This window comes from Botrytis sinoallii (assembly GCF_014898435.1).
Source record: "Botrytis sinoallii strain Bc 23 chromosome Unknown BSIN_008, whole genome shotgun sequence".
NCBI classification, from domain to species: domain Eukaryota; kingdom Fungi; phylum Ascomycota; class Leotiomycetes; order Helotiales; family Sclerotiniaceae; genus Botrytis; species Botrytis sinoallii.
Window position 1 is genome coordinate 89,837 of NW_024066035.1, and position 19,865 is coordinate 109,701.

The 19,865-nt window shown below is 42.8% G+C and overlaps 6 protein-coding genes across 6 annotated transcripts; 3 read left to right on the top strand and 3 right to left on the bottom strand.

Annotated features, from left to right (window-relative positions):
- Nucleotides 1-978: 978 nt before the first annotated feature.
- EAF02_005125 (uncharacterized protein) lies at nt 979-1,302 on the bottom strand (the record flags this gene model as incomplete). The annotated part of the gene is made up of 1 exon (XM_038901173.1): nt 979-1,302. The coding sequence occupies one exon, from the start codon at nt 1,300-1,302 to the stop codon at nt 979-981; it is 324 nt and encodes a 107-aa protein (XP_038758513.1).
- A 1,319-nt stretch (nt 1,303-2,621) lies between these two features.
- On the bottom strand, nt 2,622-4,374 carry EAF02_005126 (uncharacterized protein). Its single transcript, XM_038901174.1, has 3 exons — nt 4,079-4,374; nt 3,321-3,988; nt 2,622-3,250 (listed from the first exon to the last, which is right to left on the bottom strand). Exons 2-3 carry the CDS (start codon nt 3,875-3,877, stop codon nt 2,701-2,703), a joined length of 1,107 nt encoding a protein of 368 aa, XP_038758514.1. The 5' UTR covers nt 3,878-3,988; nt 4,079-4,374; the 3' UTR covers nt 2,622-2,700.
- Nucleotides 4,375-4,828: 454 nt separating this feature from the next.
- Nucleotides 4,829-6,309, top strand: EAF02_005127 (uncharacterized protein). Its single transcript, XM_038901175.1, has 3 exons — nt 4,829-4,920; nt 4,997-5,324; nt 5,373-6,309. The coding sequence occupies exons 1-3, from the start codon at nt 4,910-4,912 to the stop codon at nt 6,171-6,173; spliced, it is 1,140 nt and encodes a 379-aa protein (XP_038758515.1). The 5' UTR covers nt 4,829-4,909; the 3' UTR covers nt 6,174-6,309.
- A 2,793-nt stretch (nt 6,310-9,102) lies between these two features.
- EAF02_005128 (uncharacterized protein) lies at nt 9,103-11,826 on the top strand. Its single transcript, XM_038901176.1, has 7 exons — nt 9,103-9,407; nt 9,476-9,895; nt 9,952-10,232; nt 10,308-10,391; nt 10,439-10,796; nt 10,883-11,151; nt 11,293-11,826. Exons 1-7 carry the CDS (start codon nt 9,313-9,315, stop codon nt 11,616-11,618), a joined length of 1,833 nt encoding a protein of 610 aa, XP_038758516.1. The 5' UTR covers nt 9,103-9,312; the 3' UTR covers nt 11,619-11,826.
- Nucleotides 11,827-12,273: 447 nt separating this feature from the next.
- EAF02_005129 (uncharacterized protein) lies at nt 12,274-16,125 on the bottom strand (the record flags this gene model as incomplete). The annotated part of the gene is made up of 5 exons (XM_038901177.1): nt 12,274-13,737; nt 13,785-14,835; nt 14,883-15,319; nt 15,367-15,777; nt 15,838-16,125. 5 exons carry the CDS (start codon nt 16,123-16,125, stop codon nt 12,274-12,276), a joined length of 3,651 nt encoding a protein of 1,216 aa, XP_038758517.1.
- A 568-nt stretch (nt 16,126-16,693) lies between these two features.
- Nucleotides 16,694-19,171, top strand: EAF02_005130 (uncharacterized protein). Its single transcript, XM_038901178.1, has 4 exons — nt 16,694-18,026; nt 18,198-18,208; nt 18,258-18,328; nt 18,596-19,171. The coding sequence occupies exons 1-4, from the start codon at nt 17,315-17,317 to the stop codon at nt 19,008-19,010; spliced, it is 1,209 nt and encodes a 402-aa protein (XP_038758518.1). The 5' UTR covers nt 16,694-17,314; the 3' UTR covers nt 19,011-19,171.
- Nucleotides 19,172-19,865: the final 694 nt, after the last annotated feature.

A 19,865-nucleotide genomic window follows, 5' to 3' on the forward strand; every position in this document is an offset into this window, starting at 1 on the left:
TCCATTGCACTTTTTGATATCTTGGCAATCTTTCCCGGAGAATCCACCCACCCATGAACCAGCGGAATTCATCAACACACGGTACAGTACTCCTCCGTAAGGTACATCGATGCTTCGCCACAGGAATCCCCACCCAGTCACAGTCAGGAAGTAGCTAGTAGATCCACGGGTACCCAGGTATTTCATCGTAGGACCCATCACGATCATCACAGTCCCTCCAGTAACCTTATCAAGCACGCGTTTCCTTCATCTAATTCCTCCACTACATATCACCTTTTTCCTTTCAACCTTCCTCTCTTGAAATGGCTCGTTTGAAAAAAAGAAGAAAAACGTGAAACTTAAAAAATGCACCTCCTAAAGATGGTAATTCTGGCCAGCTATCTTGGCGGAGTCTGTGATTTACACGTGGCGTCGTTAGGTGTGCACCCAGCCATCTTTTTCGTGTTGGCAAACTTACACCATTCATCGTGTTGCTTGCGATGGAGAGATGGTGGTGAAAGATGGTCGTTCGTGTTTGTGATTCGGATGATGATTGGTTGGGGTTGGGTCGATATCCTAGATAATAATCAATTTCTCAAATGGCTTGAATTCACAGGCAGCTATTCGAAAGTTCAAAGAAGTGTGAAACAACGAGGTGATTTGGATACCGACACACATGAATGCGACAAGTTGTCGCGAGATTTAGAAAATACGATATTGCAATTGGATTTAATTTCTTGAATGACACCACATAATTTCAATATTTGAGAACTTCGAGTGGTCAGATATCCATTTAGACTGTTAGACGCAATCCAGGAAAAGACCCCGGCTAGAACACCACCGCCATGAGGTGGACAATGGTGCGAGTGAGATTTTTGTCCATCCTATCTATCAAAGTTAATGTAACTAATAAATCACCGCTTTCTACCAAATCTATTTTCGGGAACTTAGGAATCGAGTAGTACTCATCCTAATATCAGTCAGGACTGCCCTGCATCATTATGTGGAGGGCACAGCCTCTCTCAAGCAAATTTGACTTCTTGACGTCGTAAGCAGATGTTGGTGGTGATTTCTGCCCAGCTTCATTTTGTCTTGGCATCTAGTTCCGTGGCTATCTCTGGCTCTTGCTTCTAAGATATCACTGCTTTCTTCCTCGACAATATGTCTCTCATCCTTCCCGTTCTGAAGCTCAACTAAACGTCCCCCTGATACCTCTTTGTCCATGAAGTCATCCGCATCAAGCTCGATAGAAGGAATAGGAATATCTGAATCCAACACCATCTCTCCCAATTCCATATCTTCATTTTCCGTACCGAAATTCATTCTTGGCGAACAAGTCTCCCCATCAGTCTTAATAGAAGGGATAGGAGTATCTGGATCACTTATCCCCTCACCCACCTTCACCTCCCCATCTCTTTCCTTTCCCACACTGCTACCCACTCTCGAGCAACAAGACCCCCCAGATTGCACCCCGTCAACACATAAACACACCCCTTTCCTCTGGCTCTCCAACCCCTCACTTCCCCCCCAACATCGACAATAACATCCACACTGTCCACATTTCCCACACACCTCACCTGCACAAACCCTCCGTCGATACCAAGACCCCCTATATCTCCCCGGAAAGCTCATTCTTTCCGCAATCTCAGAACCATATTCTCGTCTCACATCTTCGCAAGCACAACGATGTACGTATTAGCTATGATGTCCCCTCCATGGTTGATAATCGTACAAATAACAGTAATGAATACACATACTTTCGCGCCATAAGAATTTATCAGTCATGTATATTAAAAATGGTCCGTGCGGAGGCGCATCGGGATATTGTCTCGCGAGGTGAGAGTGTCTGGAATTCCACGTCTTGTTATATTGACGCGTTGCTATATTTTTGCTTTGGGAGTCCAAGGTCCAGTGAGGACGCCAGTTGTATTGGGAATGGTAGTGAGGGGCTGGGGGTCGCTTTTTGAGGGGTGGGGTCTGAAGTTTTTGGCCATGATGTGTGATGCTTGCTTTGCTTTATAGGCTGGTAGTGTTTGTTGTTCCGTTTGTGAAGGAGGGGAGATGAGGAGAGTTATTGATGTTTTATTCTATATGCGCTAAAGTCATGATGTTTCGAGGAGAGAAACGAAAAGGTCAGAAGTTGTGAATGATGATACCCTTTATATCTTCAATTTCCAGATACCTGTTTAATGTTGCAAGAGGTTATCGGTGAATATCTCTGAGCTCGAGTTTCTAAATTCAATTCACTTGGTCCAGTTATATATCTCCTCTCGATTTGGAATTGAATGCCTCCAAAGAACTTACACGCTCCAAATGATCGATCTTGCATGAGAGCTGGATAAAGTTTCTAGTGAAAGTGAGATCTGTCGTTTAGAAAATTCTTTTCTGGAACCACTGTTTCATGCGTCGAGGTGCCTGAAGCAAACTTTTCGCTGCCATCAGCCACGTTTCAACAGCATACTTTCGGTGATAATTATCCAAGAAACTAGTACCTCTTCCTTTCTTATTTGTCGTCAATCTGGATACATATAAGGTCGGCCAAAGATTGGTGACATGCGTTCCCTGATATAGGCCTGGCAAGCGTCTCTTCGTCCATGTATACTTTGTAGAAATCAGACAAAGAATTGAAAATCTTGCAGACGAGGAATACTATTAGTGATAGAGCTATATAAAAGTAATTAATTAACCAAATTTCTTGAATGCTTGTTTATGACAGCGATATTACCACTTTCCTAGCAGAAACGCCTTCCTCTGTATTTCTATTCCCTTTTCTAAAGATTCCAAACCATTCCCAACAACCATAGCCTCAGGAGCGGCAACAAAAACGCCTTTCTCCAACGCCTCCGAAAGGAAGTCCCCAAAGATTGCCTTGCCTACGCCATTCATTGCCACAGTTGAGCCGTCAACGAATGCATTGTCAATTCCTCTGACCATCTTCTTAATTTGATTGGAGATTATCCAAGGAACGAATGTACATATAACTTTCGGAAGTATGAATCTTTTTGGTGGTGGAAATGGTATGGGGTAAGTCATCATTGAAAGGAACTTCCTCCCTCTACACTTATTGAGGATATCCATGCATGCATCAGCAGCTCCCTGTCCTATTGACATTGCACCAGCGGTAGTCTTGCCTTTAAATGCATTTATAATATCAGGAATGGCAGTCTTGCTATTGTAATCAAAGACTTGACTTGCACCAAGTTTCTTTAAAAGGTCGAAGTTTCTGGGAGATGAGGTAGAGAATACTTCGTAACCAGCTGCGACGGCTAATCTGAGGTTTATTGTTAATATGAGATCATTGAGGGAATGAAGGAGATAACAAATGCAGAATAGAGACTTACTGTATAGCGTTAACGCCGACACTGGTTGAACCACCCCAAATAAGTACAGTCTCCCCCGTAGATTTTGGGGACAACGATGGCAATTCTAGCGCCAACTGGTCCTTTTGAAAAAGCCCGGCAGCTGCGGTAGAAAGTGCCAAAGGTACCACACAAGCTTGCTCATAAGATAGTGTATGCGGAATGAGCGAAGCCATATTATCCAAAAGGATAGTATAGAGTTGAAAACCACTTTGCGTCAGGACATTGGATGATTCCGTGAGACCCATTGCCATACCTGTAACACGATCTCCAACCTTAAATCGTGTAACTTCGGGGCCAATTTCAACCACTTCTCCCGAAACATCATATCCAGAAATCAATGGATATTTCACCCACGGAAACATAAGACTGCCCATATCTTGCTTAATCCAATCTACCGGGTTCACGGCAACAGCTCCATTTTTAACGACAATTTCATTCTTCAGAGGTCGAGTATAGGGCGCAGGTCTAACCTCCAGCTTGCCAGATAGTTCCAACCATAATGCGGAATTTTGGGGGGAAGTCATTGGGGGAGACATGCTAGTGGGACGTCTGAGCGAGGAGAGGATTTAGAGTTTCCGGCTGCGATAGATGTCGATTTGACGGAGATGATCGATATAAATCTGAGATTGAGTACCTAGTATCAAGATCTGATTGATATGAGAAAGAGATGTGCTAAGAACTGATTGCCCATCCTCAAAACGAGCATACAATGAAAGATACTTATACCCATTTCTTACCATTGTTGCGGACTTCCAATCATCAACGTGAGTGGAGAATTCCATTCCATTTTGTCCGATTCTTCACCCAAATTACAACTTCTATGCGAAATCCTCCAGAAATCGTTGGCAGATAATGTTATCACTCTATCACAATGCGAGATGAAGTTAGTATGTTTGGAAAGCCAGAGCGAAATGCGAAGAACGTGTGTACGGAGTAGAGACGTTTTTAAAGTTTTAGTGGAACTGAATTGAGGATTAAAATACTAGTATTGATTGGTCCAATGACTAAAATCGCTTAGGGTGGAATTGTGAATGCGAATGAAGGTTAGCGTCCCATGAGTTATCCGAAACTCACTAGGTGTTTGTTTATCCGACTCCGAAGAATGCACATGGGGAGACCGTCAGACTGGGAAAAATGTGAGAGAATCTACCTTCGACTTTAAGATCTTGTTGTACCTTGTCGTGCTTTTTTATATGTTATGCAGATCTGAAATCAATCGAATATTATTGAAATTCGATGCCGATCATAGCATACCATCATGGCTTGCCTGGTTGACGATTGACCTAATATGAACCCTTCCCCCTTTCACCCCCTTATCTCATTGTGACCCGTCCTAACAAGCTGCTATCTCGCAGAATATCCATAAGCAGCATATCGTGAACTGCGCATGCTCCTTCTTCTCTTTCTAGACCTTATACTATCTCTTGGGCCATGCAATAGAGTCTCTATTTTTCAGGGCCTTACGTTCGATAAATCTTCAATTACTCTAGAACCATGACAGCCCCCGTCTCGATCTCCGGAAAAGGAACCCACCGGACGATAAGACCACACAAAAAATCACGTCGTGGATGTGGAAACTGTAAATTGAGAAAAGTCAAGGTATGTCCAAGTTCTTGTCCCATCTCTAGGGAATATGTTTAACTCGTCGCCTGTAGTGGTGATGAGGATAGACCAAAGTGTAAACGGTGTGCAGAATTCAATGTTCTCTGCAATTACGACAACCAAACTTCAGCACTTCAACTACTTAAGAAGTCTTTTACCTTCGAGACTCTTCAGCAAAGATTTCCCTATTCATTAAACCAAACAGTCCCAAGCTCTATTAGTTCGCGGCTGAGAACTCCCGGAAAGATTGATGTATACGATTTGAGCGACCAAGAACATTTGGAGTTATTGAATAAGTTTCAAACGAGAACTGTTTACTCTATAACAACGAGTAGGAATCTTCAGATATATCAAAATGAGTTTATCAAGTTATCATGTCTGGTATGTTGAAACATAAATTTCCACTGATCTTCTACTGACCCACTACAGCATCCATACTTGATGCACGCTCTACTCACATTTACGCTAATGCATGACCGACACATCTCTATTGAGCACAGTATAAGAATGTCTTCTCGAGAAGCCTTTCATTGGTGTCAAAGTGTATCATTATTCAGCAAAAAATTGGCATCCGGAGCAATTGAATCTTCATCAGAACGCGATGCTTTATGGGCAACTTCCGTTCTTCTTGGCGTAATTGCATTTTGCAATATTGAAGCAGCGAGTCCGGAAGAAGCTTGGCCTTTGAAACCACCTTCATCTCTAGATCTGAATTGGTTAACGATGAGCTATGGGAAGTCTGAAATTTGGAAATTGGGTCTGGACCAAAGTGCGAGCGCATTTAAGACATTGATGGCACCCCCTTTTGAAACTTTATCACAATTCTCTTACATTCGTCTTGAGACATTGCCCCAAGCTTTCGTCACACTTCTGAATTTGTATCCCAGCTCCAAATCACATGATAACCCCTATCATCTTGCGGCATCCTTATTATCGGATATTATCGATCTTGACGATCCTATTACCGTAATTTTGAAGTTTTGGACCTTTGTCAGCAGTATGCATCCGCAATACAAAAGATTACTCTTGCAAAAAGAACCTCGCGTTCTCTTGTTACAAGCCTATTGGCTTGGAAAAGTTTGCCAATTTCCACATTGGTGGATTTGGAGGCGTGTATCACTGGAGTGTCAGGCTATCTGCATATATTTGGAAACTTTTCACAAACATGAATTGGATATTCAGACACTTCTAGTCTACCCAAAGATGGTGTCTGGGCTGACTTCTTACTGAATTATGAGTTGAGGTGGCTTCACTAATCTATTTTTAGAGATTCTGAGAGTCATCCTGACTGTGTTTGTGACGCATAGATGTCGATGGTCATGTGTTGCCACTCATACTATTAATTAATATTCTTCAATCATCACGATAGCATTTCTTTAACTTCACTGTCTTTCCCATCGTGACTGTCTTTTCTCTTTCTCCAGCAAAGTTTTGCCATTTCCCTGTACACAATATTGTTTTCATTTCAGGGCGCATCCAAAGCCACTCGATTTCAATCCTGCTGTTCTCGATTTACTTGCAGACTACCAAGCAAGGCTTTATGGATATTTTGTGTCTAGGGAAACTTGCCATCTCGGAAATTCTTTTGCAAACAATTTTGAGATTGAATATCAACGAAGTATCTCGAATTCGCATTTTTGTATCGATAACTACCTAATAACGGCGAAGCGCACAACCCTAAGGAGGCAGAGTATTCCAGAGCGCCCTTATTGCTCGTCGAACTCCATTCCCTTCAAGCAGTTTCCCTTCGATTCATAAAATCGTTCGTCAATCATTCGAAATAGATTCACTTGTCCCTATTTCCCCCATGCGCTTTTCAAGATGAAGGTCGATATCTTTTACCTTCGCTAAGTGTAAGGGGGTCAAAGTCAATTTCTTCGGACAATACCTCTATAAATTTTCTTCTCGAGGCACCTTGCTCTTTTTCTGTTGTTTTTTTGTTCTCTCTGACGTTTTGTTGTTTCTCCTTTGTTTCCTCTTTGTTCTCTTATCTTTTACCTCTATAAAGCCTTACCCCCGACTAAAGTTAATATCATCACCGACATCACGCCGTCACACCTGAAGACGCCAAAGCCCAAGCCATCAACAACAATATTCTGTATCCACATTCAATACGAGATTTTAATAAACCTTGCCCGCAACAATGTGTTTCAATCCAGGCAAAGCTTCAAAAAGCAGCTACCATAAATCAGTCACTTCTAACCCAGCTCCTGTTCTTCGACATGAAATTAGTGGCTGGGTGTGTTGTTGTTGTGGCCTAGATAACGGCGGGGATTGTGTTTGGTGTGCGAGATGTACTCATTATACAGTCAATTGTGTTTCTTGCTTTTCCTATTAAGTAACCCTTCGTATTGGGTGCTTGAAAAGAGTTCGAGGGTAACAATGACTGATAGGTCTAGTGCAGGATCACTACACTAGTTGGCCTAATGAAATCCCAGTCTCCACCAATTTAATAAACTCTAAAAATTTTGTGAGTTCTCGAACGATATATACTAATTTTCGTCTTCTTTTTGCCATGTGCCAATATCCCACACTGTTTCCTACCCACTCTCGTGTTACTTATTAGCATGAACCCCGCGCTATCTTGTGCACGAATAAGTAATCCGAGCCCAATACCTACCCATAATTCCTTGCTAACTCCCAACTTCAAGGCTAGAGCGAACATTTGCATGGCTGGACCGAAGTGGAACCTAAAGCCATGCCACGCATTTTGAGGCCTGGCAAACGATTTGATTCTTTGACTTTAACGTTAAATTGTCTCCGCCCGGCAACGAACGAACTGCATTTCTACTTCTCATACGATCAATCGGATAAATATACCGAGAATTGTACCGATTTGTTTCTTCGGGACATTATACGAATCCAGCTACAGTCAGCTTTGCATATGTTCGAACTTGGTCGGTCAGGAATGAGCGAATTAGGATGACTGCTTAGCTTTCCATCACGTGTGAATCCTTGGATACCTTGTCCCTAGGTATGTAACTGTTTGTACTATGTGAAGTGTGCAGTCACGTCAGGGCGATGACGATGATGCGGCGTAGCTTAATCTCGGCGTTTTCGAACACAAATTAGATCTCACACTCTTAATCTTGATCGCCCGATAAGCCTTACCGCCACTTTTGATTCTTTTGGATTAGATCAAATAACATGGAATCGTTGGAATAAATTCCCCACAACGGCGACAAAATACAAGCGAAGAAATGAAGGATTAATCTGGTGAGATGAAATGACAGGTGACATAGACGTCGTACGGTGAACCATTTTTGAACACGAATGGCAATTTTGCTGGGGTATGGAGAAATTATGTGGGGATCTTGGAGAATTTGGAGAGATTGGTTGGGGTTTTGACCTCCATGGAGTAGACAGAAAGACATGGATATGAGGGTGACGATCTCTACCTCATTGAGTCATTCAACATGAAGTAGTTTCGCAATTCGGCGAAGGATGCTTCCGCCACCGGTTCTTCGAAATATCATCACGCACACACACGCAAACGGAAACGGCCTCGTAGCCTCGCAGCGTTGTTCATCGCACAGCAGCAGATTGCTAGCACACATGCTGATCATCCTGACAAATTATTATTTCCGCCCGAAACTTTTAGAATCAAAACTTTCCCCCCACATCCCCAGATTGCATGTCCTAGTGTAAGACCTCATTACTCGAGAGTCAATACGGGTCTTGGTCTTCGAAGTTATTTAGAATGACATGTTGATCTATTTCCTGAAATTCTGGCCAAGGCAGGCAATTTTTTCTCTCGCTCACATATGATCCTTGTACACACATGTATCTTGTACCGCGGGGTTGGGGTAAGCTTCTGGGGGCTGACGGGCGGGGCGCGCGCCAAATCTAGGTGGAACCGCCCTAGCTCAGCCTAGTCAATGTAACATATCCCTTCATTGGCTCCTTGCATGCCGCTTTCCCCATTTCCTTGAAACTTACCTTGACATCTCAAGCCCGATAGACTGAGTAACTAAGGTAGTTTTCAAAGTCTTTTGCTCGGTCTTCCCGATCCTGGCTTGATGATCCTGTGCAAGGTCTGTAACTAGCTGGTCAATTGGTCCAATGGAACATCTTTCTACCTAGTTCGAGCCTAGCATTATATGTCGATGGTGCAATCCTATATTCACGCGTATTTGTAGTGAATTATTTCTCCACAGTAGCATGCGACAAGGGTGTAACCTGGGTACAGGTATCTAATCACAATTTTTGAGATGGAGGGGAAAGTTGGATGATCCCAAATCCAACGGGAACTGAGATTATAAGGCTTATGATTTCCACCGTTTCTTGGATTTCTCTTCTTCTTGCTTGTTTACCTCGCCAAGATTTCTCCAAGTCTTTCTAGTTGTCTTCTTCGTTTTCATCTTGCAAGATGGCGTCAACGAAGAATCAAATTGATAATGTCGACACTGTCGAGCATGCTCATCCATCCACTCATGTCGATTTGAATAATAATATTACTGCCAAGTAAGTTGTCATTTATCTATTGCTGAGCTCCTATGAAAGTATAACTTTTACTAATTGCTCGTCTATAGAATCCAAAATCCCTTGGCAGGTTTATCAGAAAGTACCCTCATTCGAGATGTAGGAGAATTTGCCCAAGCCAACGACCTCAACCATATCCTTCCTTTACTTGAAAAAGGTGCTTTGGTAGCATCCGACCCAGAGAACTTTGAGAATGTAGGAAGATTGGATGAGGAAGATAAAGTTGCTTTGAGATATGAGGCAGCGCATAGATGGAGTCATCCAACGACGCTTTACTTGACAATCATCACCTGTTCTATCGGTGCAGCTGTTCAAGGTTGGGATCAAACGGGTAGTAATGGAGCAAATCTTTCATTTCCACTAGAATTCGGGATTGGCCAAGGAGATAACCCAAATTCTCCAAACCATGATCGTGATAATTGGCTTGTCGGTTTGGTTAATGCAGCTCCATACATTGGATCTGCTTTCTTGTAAGTTGAGATTGAATTTCGGTATAACAAATGATCATGGCTGACGATTTATACAGTGGCTGTTGGATGAGTGATCCCTTCAATGCCTGGTTCGGACGTCGCGGTACTATCTTTATCGCAGCTATCATTTGTATTTTTACTCCCATCGGAGGAGCTTTCGCGAAGTCTTGGGAAACTCTTTTTGCCAGTCGTATAATTTTGGGACTTGGAATGGGTCTGAAAGGAAGCACAGTACCAATCTTTGCTGCGGAGAATAGTCCAGCTATGATTCGAGGAGCATTGGTCATGTCATGGCAAATGTGGACTGCTTTTGGTATTTTCTTAGGATTTTGTTGCCGTGAGCATTGATTGATTCTCCGATAAAGTATCATCAGCTGACACTCATCCAGAACCTTGGTCGTCATTGATACAGGAAAGATCGCATGGAGACTTCAAATTGGATCTGCATTCATTCCAGCTCTGCCTCTTGCAGCGTTGATCTTTTTCTGCCTGGTACGTAAATTCAATTCATGAATCGGCTCAATTAACTAACGATGAATCTAGAATCTCCAAGATGGTTGATGAAGCGAGGAGAATACCAGAAGGCCTACAAGTCCCTTTGCCGACTTCGCAAGCACGATCTTTTTGCTGCTCGTGATCTCTACTTCATCGACTGTCAACTCAAAATCGAAGCAGCAATCGTCGGTAAAACCAACTACGTCAGTAGATTCGTTCAGTTGTTTACCATTCCGCGTGTACGAAGAGCAACTCTTGCATCTTTTACCGTTATGATTGCTCAACAAATGTGTGGTATCAACATCATTGCATTCTATTCTTCGACCATTTTCAGACAGGCAGGTGCTTCCGAAAAGAATGCATTGATTGCTAGTTTTGGATTCGGATTGGTTAATTTCGTATTTGCGTAAGTCTTTTCTCTCTCCTAACTTCATCGAGCGTTTTGTCCACTCTTTGAACCACTACATCAAGATATTAATAAAGTGTATCTAGCTGGCCAGCCATTTGGACCATCGACACCTTTGGTCGACGTTCTCTACTTCTTTTCACTTTCCCACAAATGGCATGGTCTCTCCTCATCGCCGGTCTATGCTTCCTCATCCCTGAAGGCTCCACTGCCCATCTTGGACTCATCGCTACATTCATTTACATATTTGCTGCCTTTTATTCACCAGGAGAAGGACCTGTTCCTTTCACTTACTCAGCCGAGGTTTTCCCCTTATCACACAGAGAAGTTGGAATGGGCTGGGCCGTTGCAACATGTCTATTCTGGGCAGCCGTTCTATCGATTTCTTTCCCCAAGATTTTGGAAAGCTTTCATCCCGTCGGAGCATTTTCCTTCTACGCGTAAGTTTCCCACCCATTTACTCAAACTACACAACCAACTAACACAAAAAAACCAGCCGGACTCAATGTCCTCGCCTTCTTCATGATCTTCCTCTTCGTCCCCGAGACCAAGCAACGTACCCTCGAAGAACTAGACTACATTTTCGCCATCCCAACCCGTACATTCATGAAATATCAAATCACCAAAACCCTTCCATACTGGATTCAACGATATGTATTTTTCAACAAGAATGCCGTACTAGAGCCCCTTTATCGTTTTGACGAGACGGCGGATTATAGAGCGCCCGATACGAAACTTACAGGACACCCGGAACAGATTGAGAAGGTGGAGAGGAGCAGTGAGGGAGAGAGCGCTGAGATTACGACGGGTGAGAAAAATTAATGATGTTAATGGGGAAAGGGAATGAAGGGCTGGGATTAGTCGATAGGATGTCTTCTATAGGAATAGAAAGATAGATAATGGAGGGTAGAGATACACAAATATACCAAGCTGGATCTTTTAAAAACTTGTTTCCTGTCTGCCTGCTTGAATCTGTGATTTTATGACACGAGGTGATTTATTTAGCTCATATTAATCGACGAAATCATGTTGATTCGAAAAGAGCCTGCAATGCTTTACATTACATCATTTCCTCATCAACAAACAAACTATGTCTTCTATCCCTACCACCTCCCCCCTCCTAACCGAGAAATTTTATCGAGAAATCAAACGTCGAATTCACACGCCATTTCACGAGATCGCTTTGTACACAGGTAGGTACACTGACAAATTGTTGAAATATTTCCTTCATTACTGCTACCAGAGCAACTAACTAATTCACGTTGTTTCGTTTTCATAACCGCATAATGCATGTATCGTATGCTTAATTATTCGTTTGTTTACCAATTCGCCCACAAGACATCACAAATCAAACGCCCATATGTACCGCCAAAATGCATATCGACCGCCCAAAAGGAAAGAAAGACCATGTGATGAACCTTTTTTCCGCAGCCAAACCATGTCCTGCAACAAAGAAACATTGATCCTTGAATCCTCTTTAGCTAGTCTCAGTCTCAACATCTGGTTGTCTACCACTCAGACTCGTCTTATTCTTCATTCTCCTTGCCGCAAACTTCATCTCATCCTTTGCGAAAACCAGATTTCTCATTGGCTTCCACTGCATAAGTCCCCTCTGCTTCCTATGCAAACCCTTTGAATTCTCCTTATAATTCTCATACTGTTTGATTGGATTACTGGAATGACTCGATCCGTTGTTTCCCTCCGTCCCGCCGTTCTCGATTGTTGATCTAGTCGTAGCATCATTCAAGCCTAAATCCGATTCCGCATCCGAGTCTGAGTCCGAGTCCGAAGATGTAGACGAAGTATTCCTGTCCTCGCTCATATTTTCATTGAGGTTCGCTTCAACACATCCACCCTCTCCTCGTGGTTTTCGTACCATGCTAGACTCATAATCAGCATCCTGATACTTCTGTCCGAAACCACCTTTATTGACGTACTGTGCAGGATCCTGACCAAAAGCTCCACTCCAATCTGTTCCATCTTGATCTAACCACTTAGCCTTTTCGTCTTCATCGGCTTGACTGAGAACATCTCTTCCTTGGGTTAAAGACTGATCATGAAGTTGTTGAACAACTGGTGGAATTTCTTTCGTTACAATCTTACCGCGTACGCCTTCGGAATGACATGCTTCCCAAGTTTCTTGAGTTTCTCGGGAATCATTGTCGGTGACAAACTTTTCGTGATCTTGATCCATACCAGCTTTGAATCTCCCCGAAAATCTGAGGCGCCCAATTTCCTCGATTTCCATGTCCGGGATTTCGCGGAAGTTCTCCTCTGTGATGTAATTCTGAGTGAGTCTCATGCCCTTGTCAGTTTTCCAGATCGGAATATCAATTTCTTCCGCCTTATTATCCTCCAATTTGTGGAGCCAAATTACTGCATAGGCATCTGCTCCACGCTTACCGGTGACGTGGAATTCAAATACTATTGGTGAACGATAACGATACTTGACTGGAAGTCGAATGTTATTTTTTCCATCTTTCTTGGCAAGATCCCAGTATACACCATCACCTCCTTCAGTCTTTCGACATTGGGTACGATTGATCTTTCCTACACTTCCTCCAGTTCGAAGTTTCAGTTTGGAGTTGTTAGCATAGCCAGTAGCCGAAATCCTATCAGATGTGAATTCAAATGTTCCTACATCCCAGCCCAATTGTTGTGGTGGTAATCTGGTCTCGACACTCCTGAAAAGAACGGAGATTCTGACGCGACCGAAACCAATTCCACCATCCAGAGGATACCATCTTGTAACTTGGGAACTTGTTTGTAGAAGATCCGATAACTTCAAAGGGACAACTCCGAGAATTGGATCGTGTTGTCTCATACGTTGATCCCGAACTGTAATGGTAATAATTGCTGATCTCCAATCACGAATAAAACGTTCAGTACCTGCATTGAAGATAGGCTTTGAGCTAACAACTTTGGAACGTGTACGATATACCTTGCAAAGGTTAGTTATAATGAATCAAAACGGAAAACTATACATACCAACTCGTCGTTATATAGAATCGTACAGTAACTGCTTGGCAACTTCTTATTTTCCTCTTCCTTATTCTCACCTGCGTCCACTGCTGGTTCGAATTCCCTCCCCTTGCGTTTGCCATCACTACCTTTGACATTTTGTAATTCAAGGTTAACAATTTGATGAACGATGACACTGCACACACCACTTGGCCACAATGGATCAGGTGGAGTATGAACCGCAGCATCTTCTTCAGGAGTATCAAGACTTCCTTTTGGATCTTGTAATTCTTCCTTGTCTTGCAATTCCTTGGGAAGATTAACATCCTTTCCGTGGCTTCTCATTGCTGGTCTGAATTGTGGTTTGCCAAAATATCCAACTTCCCAATGAAGTTCACCAGGCATAGAACTATCAGAATCCATACCACGGAGTTTAGAAACTTGTGGATACATCTTTCCTGGGTGTTGAATCATTTTCTGCATGGAAAGTTCGACTTTACCAACAACATCATCAGAAGTTGATCGATCAGAGTCCCAAAGTTCCATCGAAAGTTGTTCATCAGCTTTGATGAGATCAGGAGTGACGAGTAAAGCACACGTCTCTTCCCATACTGGGTTGAGATTATCCTGAATGACTCGAGTGCAGTACATTGGCTTTCCGTACTTGGAGAAGCTGACAGTGATGTAAGGATCACTGCCACCACCCTCACTTCCACGTCTATCCTGTTTACTGAGACCAGTAGCTTTATGAATTCGGATCCAGAGAACACCGAGTGCTTCAACATCCTTTTGAATGTCGTCACCTTTCAATAATTTGGCCATGTCTAAAGTCATAGATTTCGGAGCGACATATTCATTAGCAGCAGCACCAATGGCGTAATTGACGAAATTGGAGATAAGAGGAAGATTAAGAATGTTAATACCAGTTTCGATCATTGGTACACATCCAGCTTGAACCTTTGGAAGTCCCATCAACGTGAATGTTAGTGCCTTCAAGAATGGAGGCTCTGGTGAAAGTTGAAGACGTAATCGAACGGTTCCGACAAGACCTTGCAATTCAACAAAAATTGGTAGAGGACTGCATTGATTAGTAATGTCACACCGTGGAAGGAAACAACAACTTACACTCCGAAAAGTCCTTTCATACCAAGATAGAATACCAGTTGCATGTGCATATTTTTCGCCTTCTCGGAAGTTCCACCTCCTGAAGGTTGAGCATGATATGCGAAAGAGCATTCCAAATTGTAATAATCTCCACCTTCTTCATCGGCCGCCAGTTCTTGAGGATCTTTGTTCTTTTCGTTTTGTCGATGGATATCATCCTTCATTTCTTGAACATGACCATCGGGAAGGGCTCGCAAACTCAAAATTCGGAAAGGGTTTGTTCCTTGGTTGATTTCTGCGACTCTGACATTTTCAATAATACCAGGTACTGAAGCCTGCATGACATCTTCAAGAGTATCTGCAACAGACGCAAAAAGATCGGGGTCAATAAGTCCCCACATAACGCCCATGAGAGAATTCATCCATTCTACGGATTCCGGGATTAAATTTGCGGTTGCCTGAGAATATTAGCTTAAAGACTCAATTGTGAGATGCATATACCAACCATTTGACCCCTTTGTCTCTCACTCTCCCATTCCATAGCTCGGCCAGATCTTATGACCTCCTTTACCCAAAGAAATACACCTGATGAAACGCATGCTCCTAAAGGAATAAGACCATATAGAGCTCCCCCAAATAATTTTCCTAAAACTACAATACCCAAGAATATTCCAACGACAAGTAGCGTTGAGCGTTTCTCCAAAGATTCATACATCGGCTCATAGCTAACCGAGGGTGTAGGGTGGAATAAGATATTCGTCTTTTCTCCATGGATGGGAACATCGGACGTGCTTCCAGGTTCTACTGGATCTGGTGGCGCGGTAATATCTTGATTATTTCTATATTCTTCCCCGGATTGGGTAGCTTCTGTCTTGACCGGTGTAGACTTGTTAAGATTTGCATTTGGAACGGAAAGCTGTTGCCACGAATGTTAGATATATATCAAAAATCAATAAGGCTGGCAGATGTAGCATACCTGTGGATTATCAACCGCCTTCATGAAATCTGCATTAACATCCTCAATTTCCACATCTTTTCCAGTTGTTGGATCGGTAACGATCTTCCTCGTTCCTTCAACTCCATGTGGCTGTCCTTGTGTATGATCTGTCGCATCTCCTTGAACGCGTGATTGCAATTGTTCATTGATTTTTGCATCTCTATCTCTCTTATCCGAATCTAAACTCTCCACGAATCGTTGAATGTTCGGAATTGGATTGGAGCCGGAATAATGTGCCCCGGGACCTTTCTTATGATCGTTCGACATCTTGATAAAGACGGAGGATTATTATTGAATTGAGGTCAAATGTAAAGGCGGAAGGGGAAGCGGGGAAAGTATCTGCGGGATGAGTTCCAGATCGACCCAAACAGCAAACCAAAATGCCGTTTCTGATCAACAAGAACTGCAATTGAAGATGTTCTTACTGCCTTCTTACTGCCTTGACAGCAACTTCGGTATGTTGGATTGTAAAAGAAAGAATTGGGTATCGATTATGAGTATGAAGAGTCGAATCACGAGAAAAGGACTAAAGAAGACTTGTAGCAGCCATGGTAAAAATAATTGCTTGGAATTGATGTGGAATTGCATAACAAGGAAAAATGGCTAGGTCGGTCGGAAGTGATGTCATATTAAGGTAGCTTGAGAGCTTCACTGGAGACATTCTTCGGCCAAGCGTCAGCCACGCAATCACAAAGCGGGATGGGATTGGGATTGTGTTTATGTACATGTAGACATTTCTTGATTTTATCTCTGGAATGCGAAGATATCATGAAACACGCTTGGTTGCTCTTTATGTTGTTAGAATTGATGGAGGCTCACAATTGCGACGATGATGCTCAAAGAGTTCTTTTGGTCGGGGAAAGTTCTCCGAGGTGATGATCTACCTACTGCTTGTCAGCTTACCTAAGCACACACATTTGCTTGACAGGGCCAAGATGAGGGGCACCTGTCTTGACAAAGGGAAATACACAAAGCACACTACCTATGCGTAGGTAGGTGTTGATACTCGGAGTCAATCAAGATTTGGAGTTAGAAATCCGTCGAGAGTATCCAAAAGCCTTTCTTCATATTGTATCCTATCAACATCAAAGTCTTTCAATATCCATGGATGTACTAGATATGACTGATTCAATTGAGTTTACCTTTTTCACCTACCCATGTACTAGGTAGCTATGTGGAGATAGCTTCGACCTATAAATATCTACCCAGGCACAACACTTTTCCCTGGTTGGTCTGCTGTCGCCCTGATCGTTTGTGACCAATGGAATATCTTGGAACTTGGACCTATGGACTGACTTGGCTATCTATCTCCAAGGTAACATTTATCAAACATTGTCATTGTCACTGATTGTGTCCTAGTATAGAACGTCGATATCGACATCGGTTTCGAAGCCGACATCATCCATAGAACAACAACACCCATCACCCATTGCGACGCACTTATCAGTCCTTTGATATGGGGCATACTCGATTCATCAATTGTTGGAAATGTTCCCACGGCAACCTAGATAATTCTCCTCTTACTATCGATGAAGATGGTGTGATAATTGATAACCAATTTTGTGACGCTGATGCGGAAGTGGTGGACCTCAAAGACAGTATTATCGCTCCTGGCTTTATTGAATTGCAAATCAATGGGGCCTTGGGTTTCCATTTTGCAAATTATGTCGATCCTACCAGTTATCATGATGGTGTACAAAAGTTATCGCAATATCTCCCAAGCACAGGAGTGACTGCGTTCTACCCCACAGTACCAACTGTCCGACCTGATGTTTTTCACAACGTCCTACCATTTCTGAGACCATCCTATTCATCTACCGGGGCCAGCGTATTGGGTGCACACGTTGAAGGACCCTTCCTTGCTCCGAGTAAGAAAGGTGCCCACAATGCCGGAAATCTGCTCGTTCCCGAAACTTCGACTCTTGAAGATGTCTATGGAAAACACAATCTCTTAAATGCGATTCGAATTGTAACAATGGCTCCAGAGCTACCCGGGGCATTGGAGCACATCCGAAAACTGAGAGATGAGTACCCAATTGCGGTGAGTATGGGACATAGTGCGGCCACCTATGAGCAAGGATTGAAGGGTATGGACGCCGGTGCGTCTCTATTGACTCACACTTTCAATGCTATGAATCCTTTGCATCACAGAGAACCAGGGCTAGTTGGTAAGTTCAACTAAAGTTCAAGGGATTTCGCATAGCTCGGTTTGCAGTTCAGCGATCAGAGGCTCTCAATGTTTGACAGCAATATAATTTCCATAATGGATCTGGGGTTTCTATCGCTTAAGAAATCCAACTTAATCCAGATATTGAGAATGTCTGATCGTTGGACTACAGCTGAGACTGAAGTACACCCTGGAACTGAAATGGGATGGAAATTGAGCTAAGCGTTCATAGGTCCTTATATCTAGTCCAAAAGCTGGAAATCGATGGAACCCGTCTTTCTCATTGATTGCCGATTCTATTCAGTGAGTAAATTCTTTAACTCACATTTACTTGAAGCTAGATCGAAATATGTGGTAGTTCAAATCTTTCGTCTTTAAAAATTACTTTATTGCGTTCGACTTTTTACTTCTTCATCTGGATCGTGGGAGCAAGATTTGCGGCTAGGCTTTGATATGCTGGGAATTCCAGCCCTAACTCTTGCCCTAGCACTCTTTGATCATTTCTCCCATTATCTCAAACTATTTTTCTTTTTCTCTCCTGTGGCCCGCTTTCATGCTGACAACCAAAAGCCTTCATCCATCAATTGTCTCCCTGGCCTATCACGCCTCTCCACATGAGGCTATCTTAGTAACCGATTCCGTCGAGCTTTCCGGTCTTCCAGATGGTATTTATCCTGGGCATTCCCAGATCCCGCATCCACAGCTCAAAGTAGGGAACAAAGTGACTATAGCTGGAACTGAAACCCTTGTTGGTACTTGTATTCCACTAGATCAGTGCGTCAGGAATCTCATGGAATGGGCAAACATACCAATCGAAAAGGCCGTAATGACAGTCACTGAGAACGTAGCAGCTCCGATGGGTTTAGTGGATAGAGGTGACTTAGGATCCGGCTGCAGAGGGGATTTTGTGGTGATGGATGAACAAGGGTATGTAAAAGAGACTTGGGTGCTAGGAAAGAAGATATGGAGCAGCAGTTTGAAGTAGATAGCTCGAAGGTTCAATACACGTAGACCCTAGAGTGCTTTCAAAGTCCTCATAATATCATTTCCTCACATCGATAACTTTTCAGATTTCTTTCATTCATCTTCTAAGCCGGAACTTTCCCTCAATAGTAAATATCAACTATCGGACTTCGTAACGTTTGCAAGTAAGTTTGATGGCTGGTGAACGATTAACCTCATTTGATCAACCACAATTCCTGTCATTCTTGGTACAAACATTACGGTGAAAATAACTACTAGGTATTATCTAAAAAGTCTTTCTTGTTCGCGGAAATGTTTCGTTTGTGATAACCCTTAAGCTTCAACAGCCTATATTTTGCCGATTACTCAGCATAATGGTACTAATCACACCCTATGCCAATTCAGCCGTTAAGATTCAACAGCGACAATAACCAGCGCAACAACGAACCCAATCTAGACACATTGATCTGAGAGCCCACAAATACTCACTGTACCTTTTTTGACTCAAGCAATTAACCGTGTATTCTCGAAAGATTTTGTGGGTACCAAGCTTCCAAACACCCACTTCTTCCGCGAACAGACATCTTGTCAAAATTAATGCGATGAAAATTTCAGGGGGTTCTGTCCATACGAAGATATCAGCCACTTATATTCTTGTGGAATGTCCACTCATTTTGAATCGAGCTAGGTATATTGAGAAATACATGGGCATTGTTATGTATGGAGAGCACTGCCAATTGTCTTCCAGATATGAAACATTTTTCCACGCGACATCTTTATACAATCAAGAAGATGCGTGTTGCACTGGGGAATGCTATTCTTATGCCATTATTCAATTTTGTCAGAATGATATACTGTTAATATAAGGTTAAGTATC

What these genes read in the sequence shown, in the direction of transcription:
- EAF02_005126 (XM_038901174.1), bottom strand. Translation starts at nt 3,877, where the DNA reads ATGTCTCCCCCAATGACTTCCCCCCAAAATTCCGCATTATGGTTGGAA. An exon ending in GTCGGCGTTAACGCTATACA is followed by an intron (nt 3,251 to 3,320) that starts GTAAGTCTCTAT and finishes AATAAACCTCAG; the next exon opens with ATTAGCCGTCGCAGCTGGTT.
- EAF02_005127 (XM_038901175.1), top strand. An exon ending in TTATCAAGTTATCATGTCTG is followed by an intron (nt 5,325 to 5,372) that starts GTATGTTGAAAC and finishes GACCCACTACAG; the next exon opens with CATCCATACTTGATGCACGC.
- EAF02_005128 (XM_038901176.1), top strand. Translation starts at nt 9,313, where the DNA reads ATGGCGTCAACGAAGAATCAAATTGATAATGTCGACACTGTCGAGCAT. An exon ending in AATAATAATATTACTGCCAA is followed by an intron (nt 9,408 to 9,475) that starts GTAAGTTGTCAT and finishes GCTCGTCTATAG; the next exon opens with AATCCAAAATCCCTTGGCAG. An exon ending in TTTCTTAGGATTTTGTTGCC is followed by an intron (nt 10,233 to 10,307) that starts GTGAGCATTGAT and finishes TCATTGATACAG; the next exon opens with GAAAGATCGCATGGAGACTT.
- EAF02_005130 (XM_038901178.1), top strand. Translation starts at nt 17,315, where the DNA reads ATGGGGCATACTCGATTCATCAATTGTTGGAAATGTTCCCACGGCAAC. An exon ending in TTGATTGCCGATTCTATTCA is followed by an intron (nt 18,329 to 18,595) that starts GTGAGTAAATTC and finishes GACAACCAAAAG; the next exon opens with CCTTCATCCATCAATTGTCT.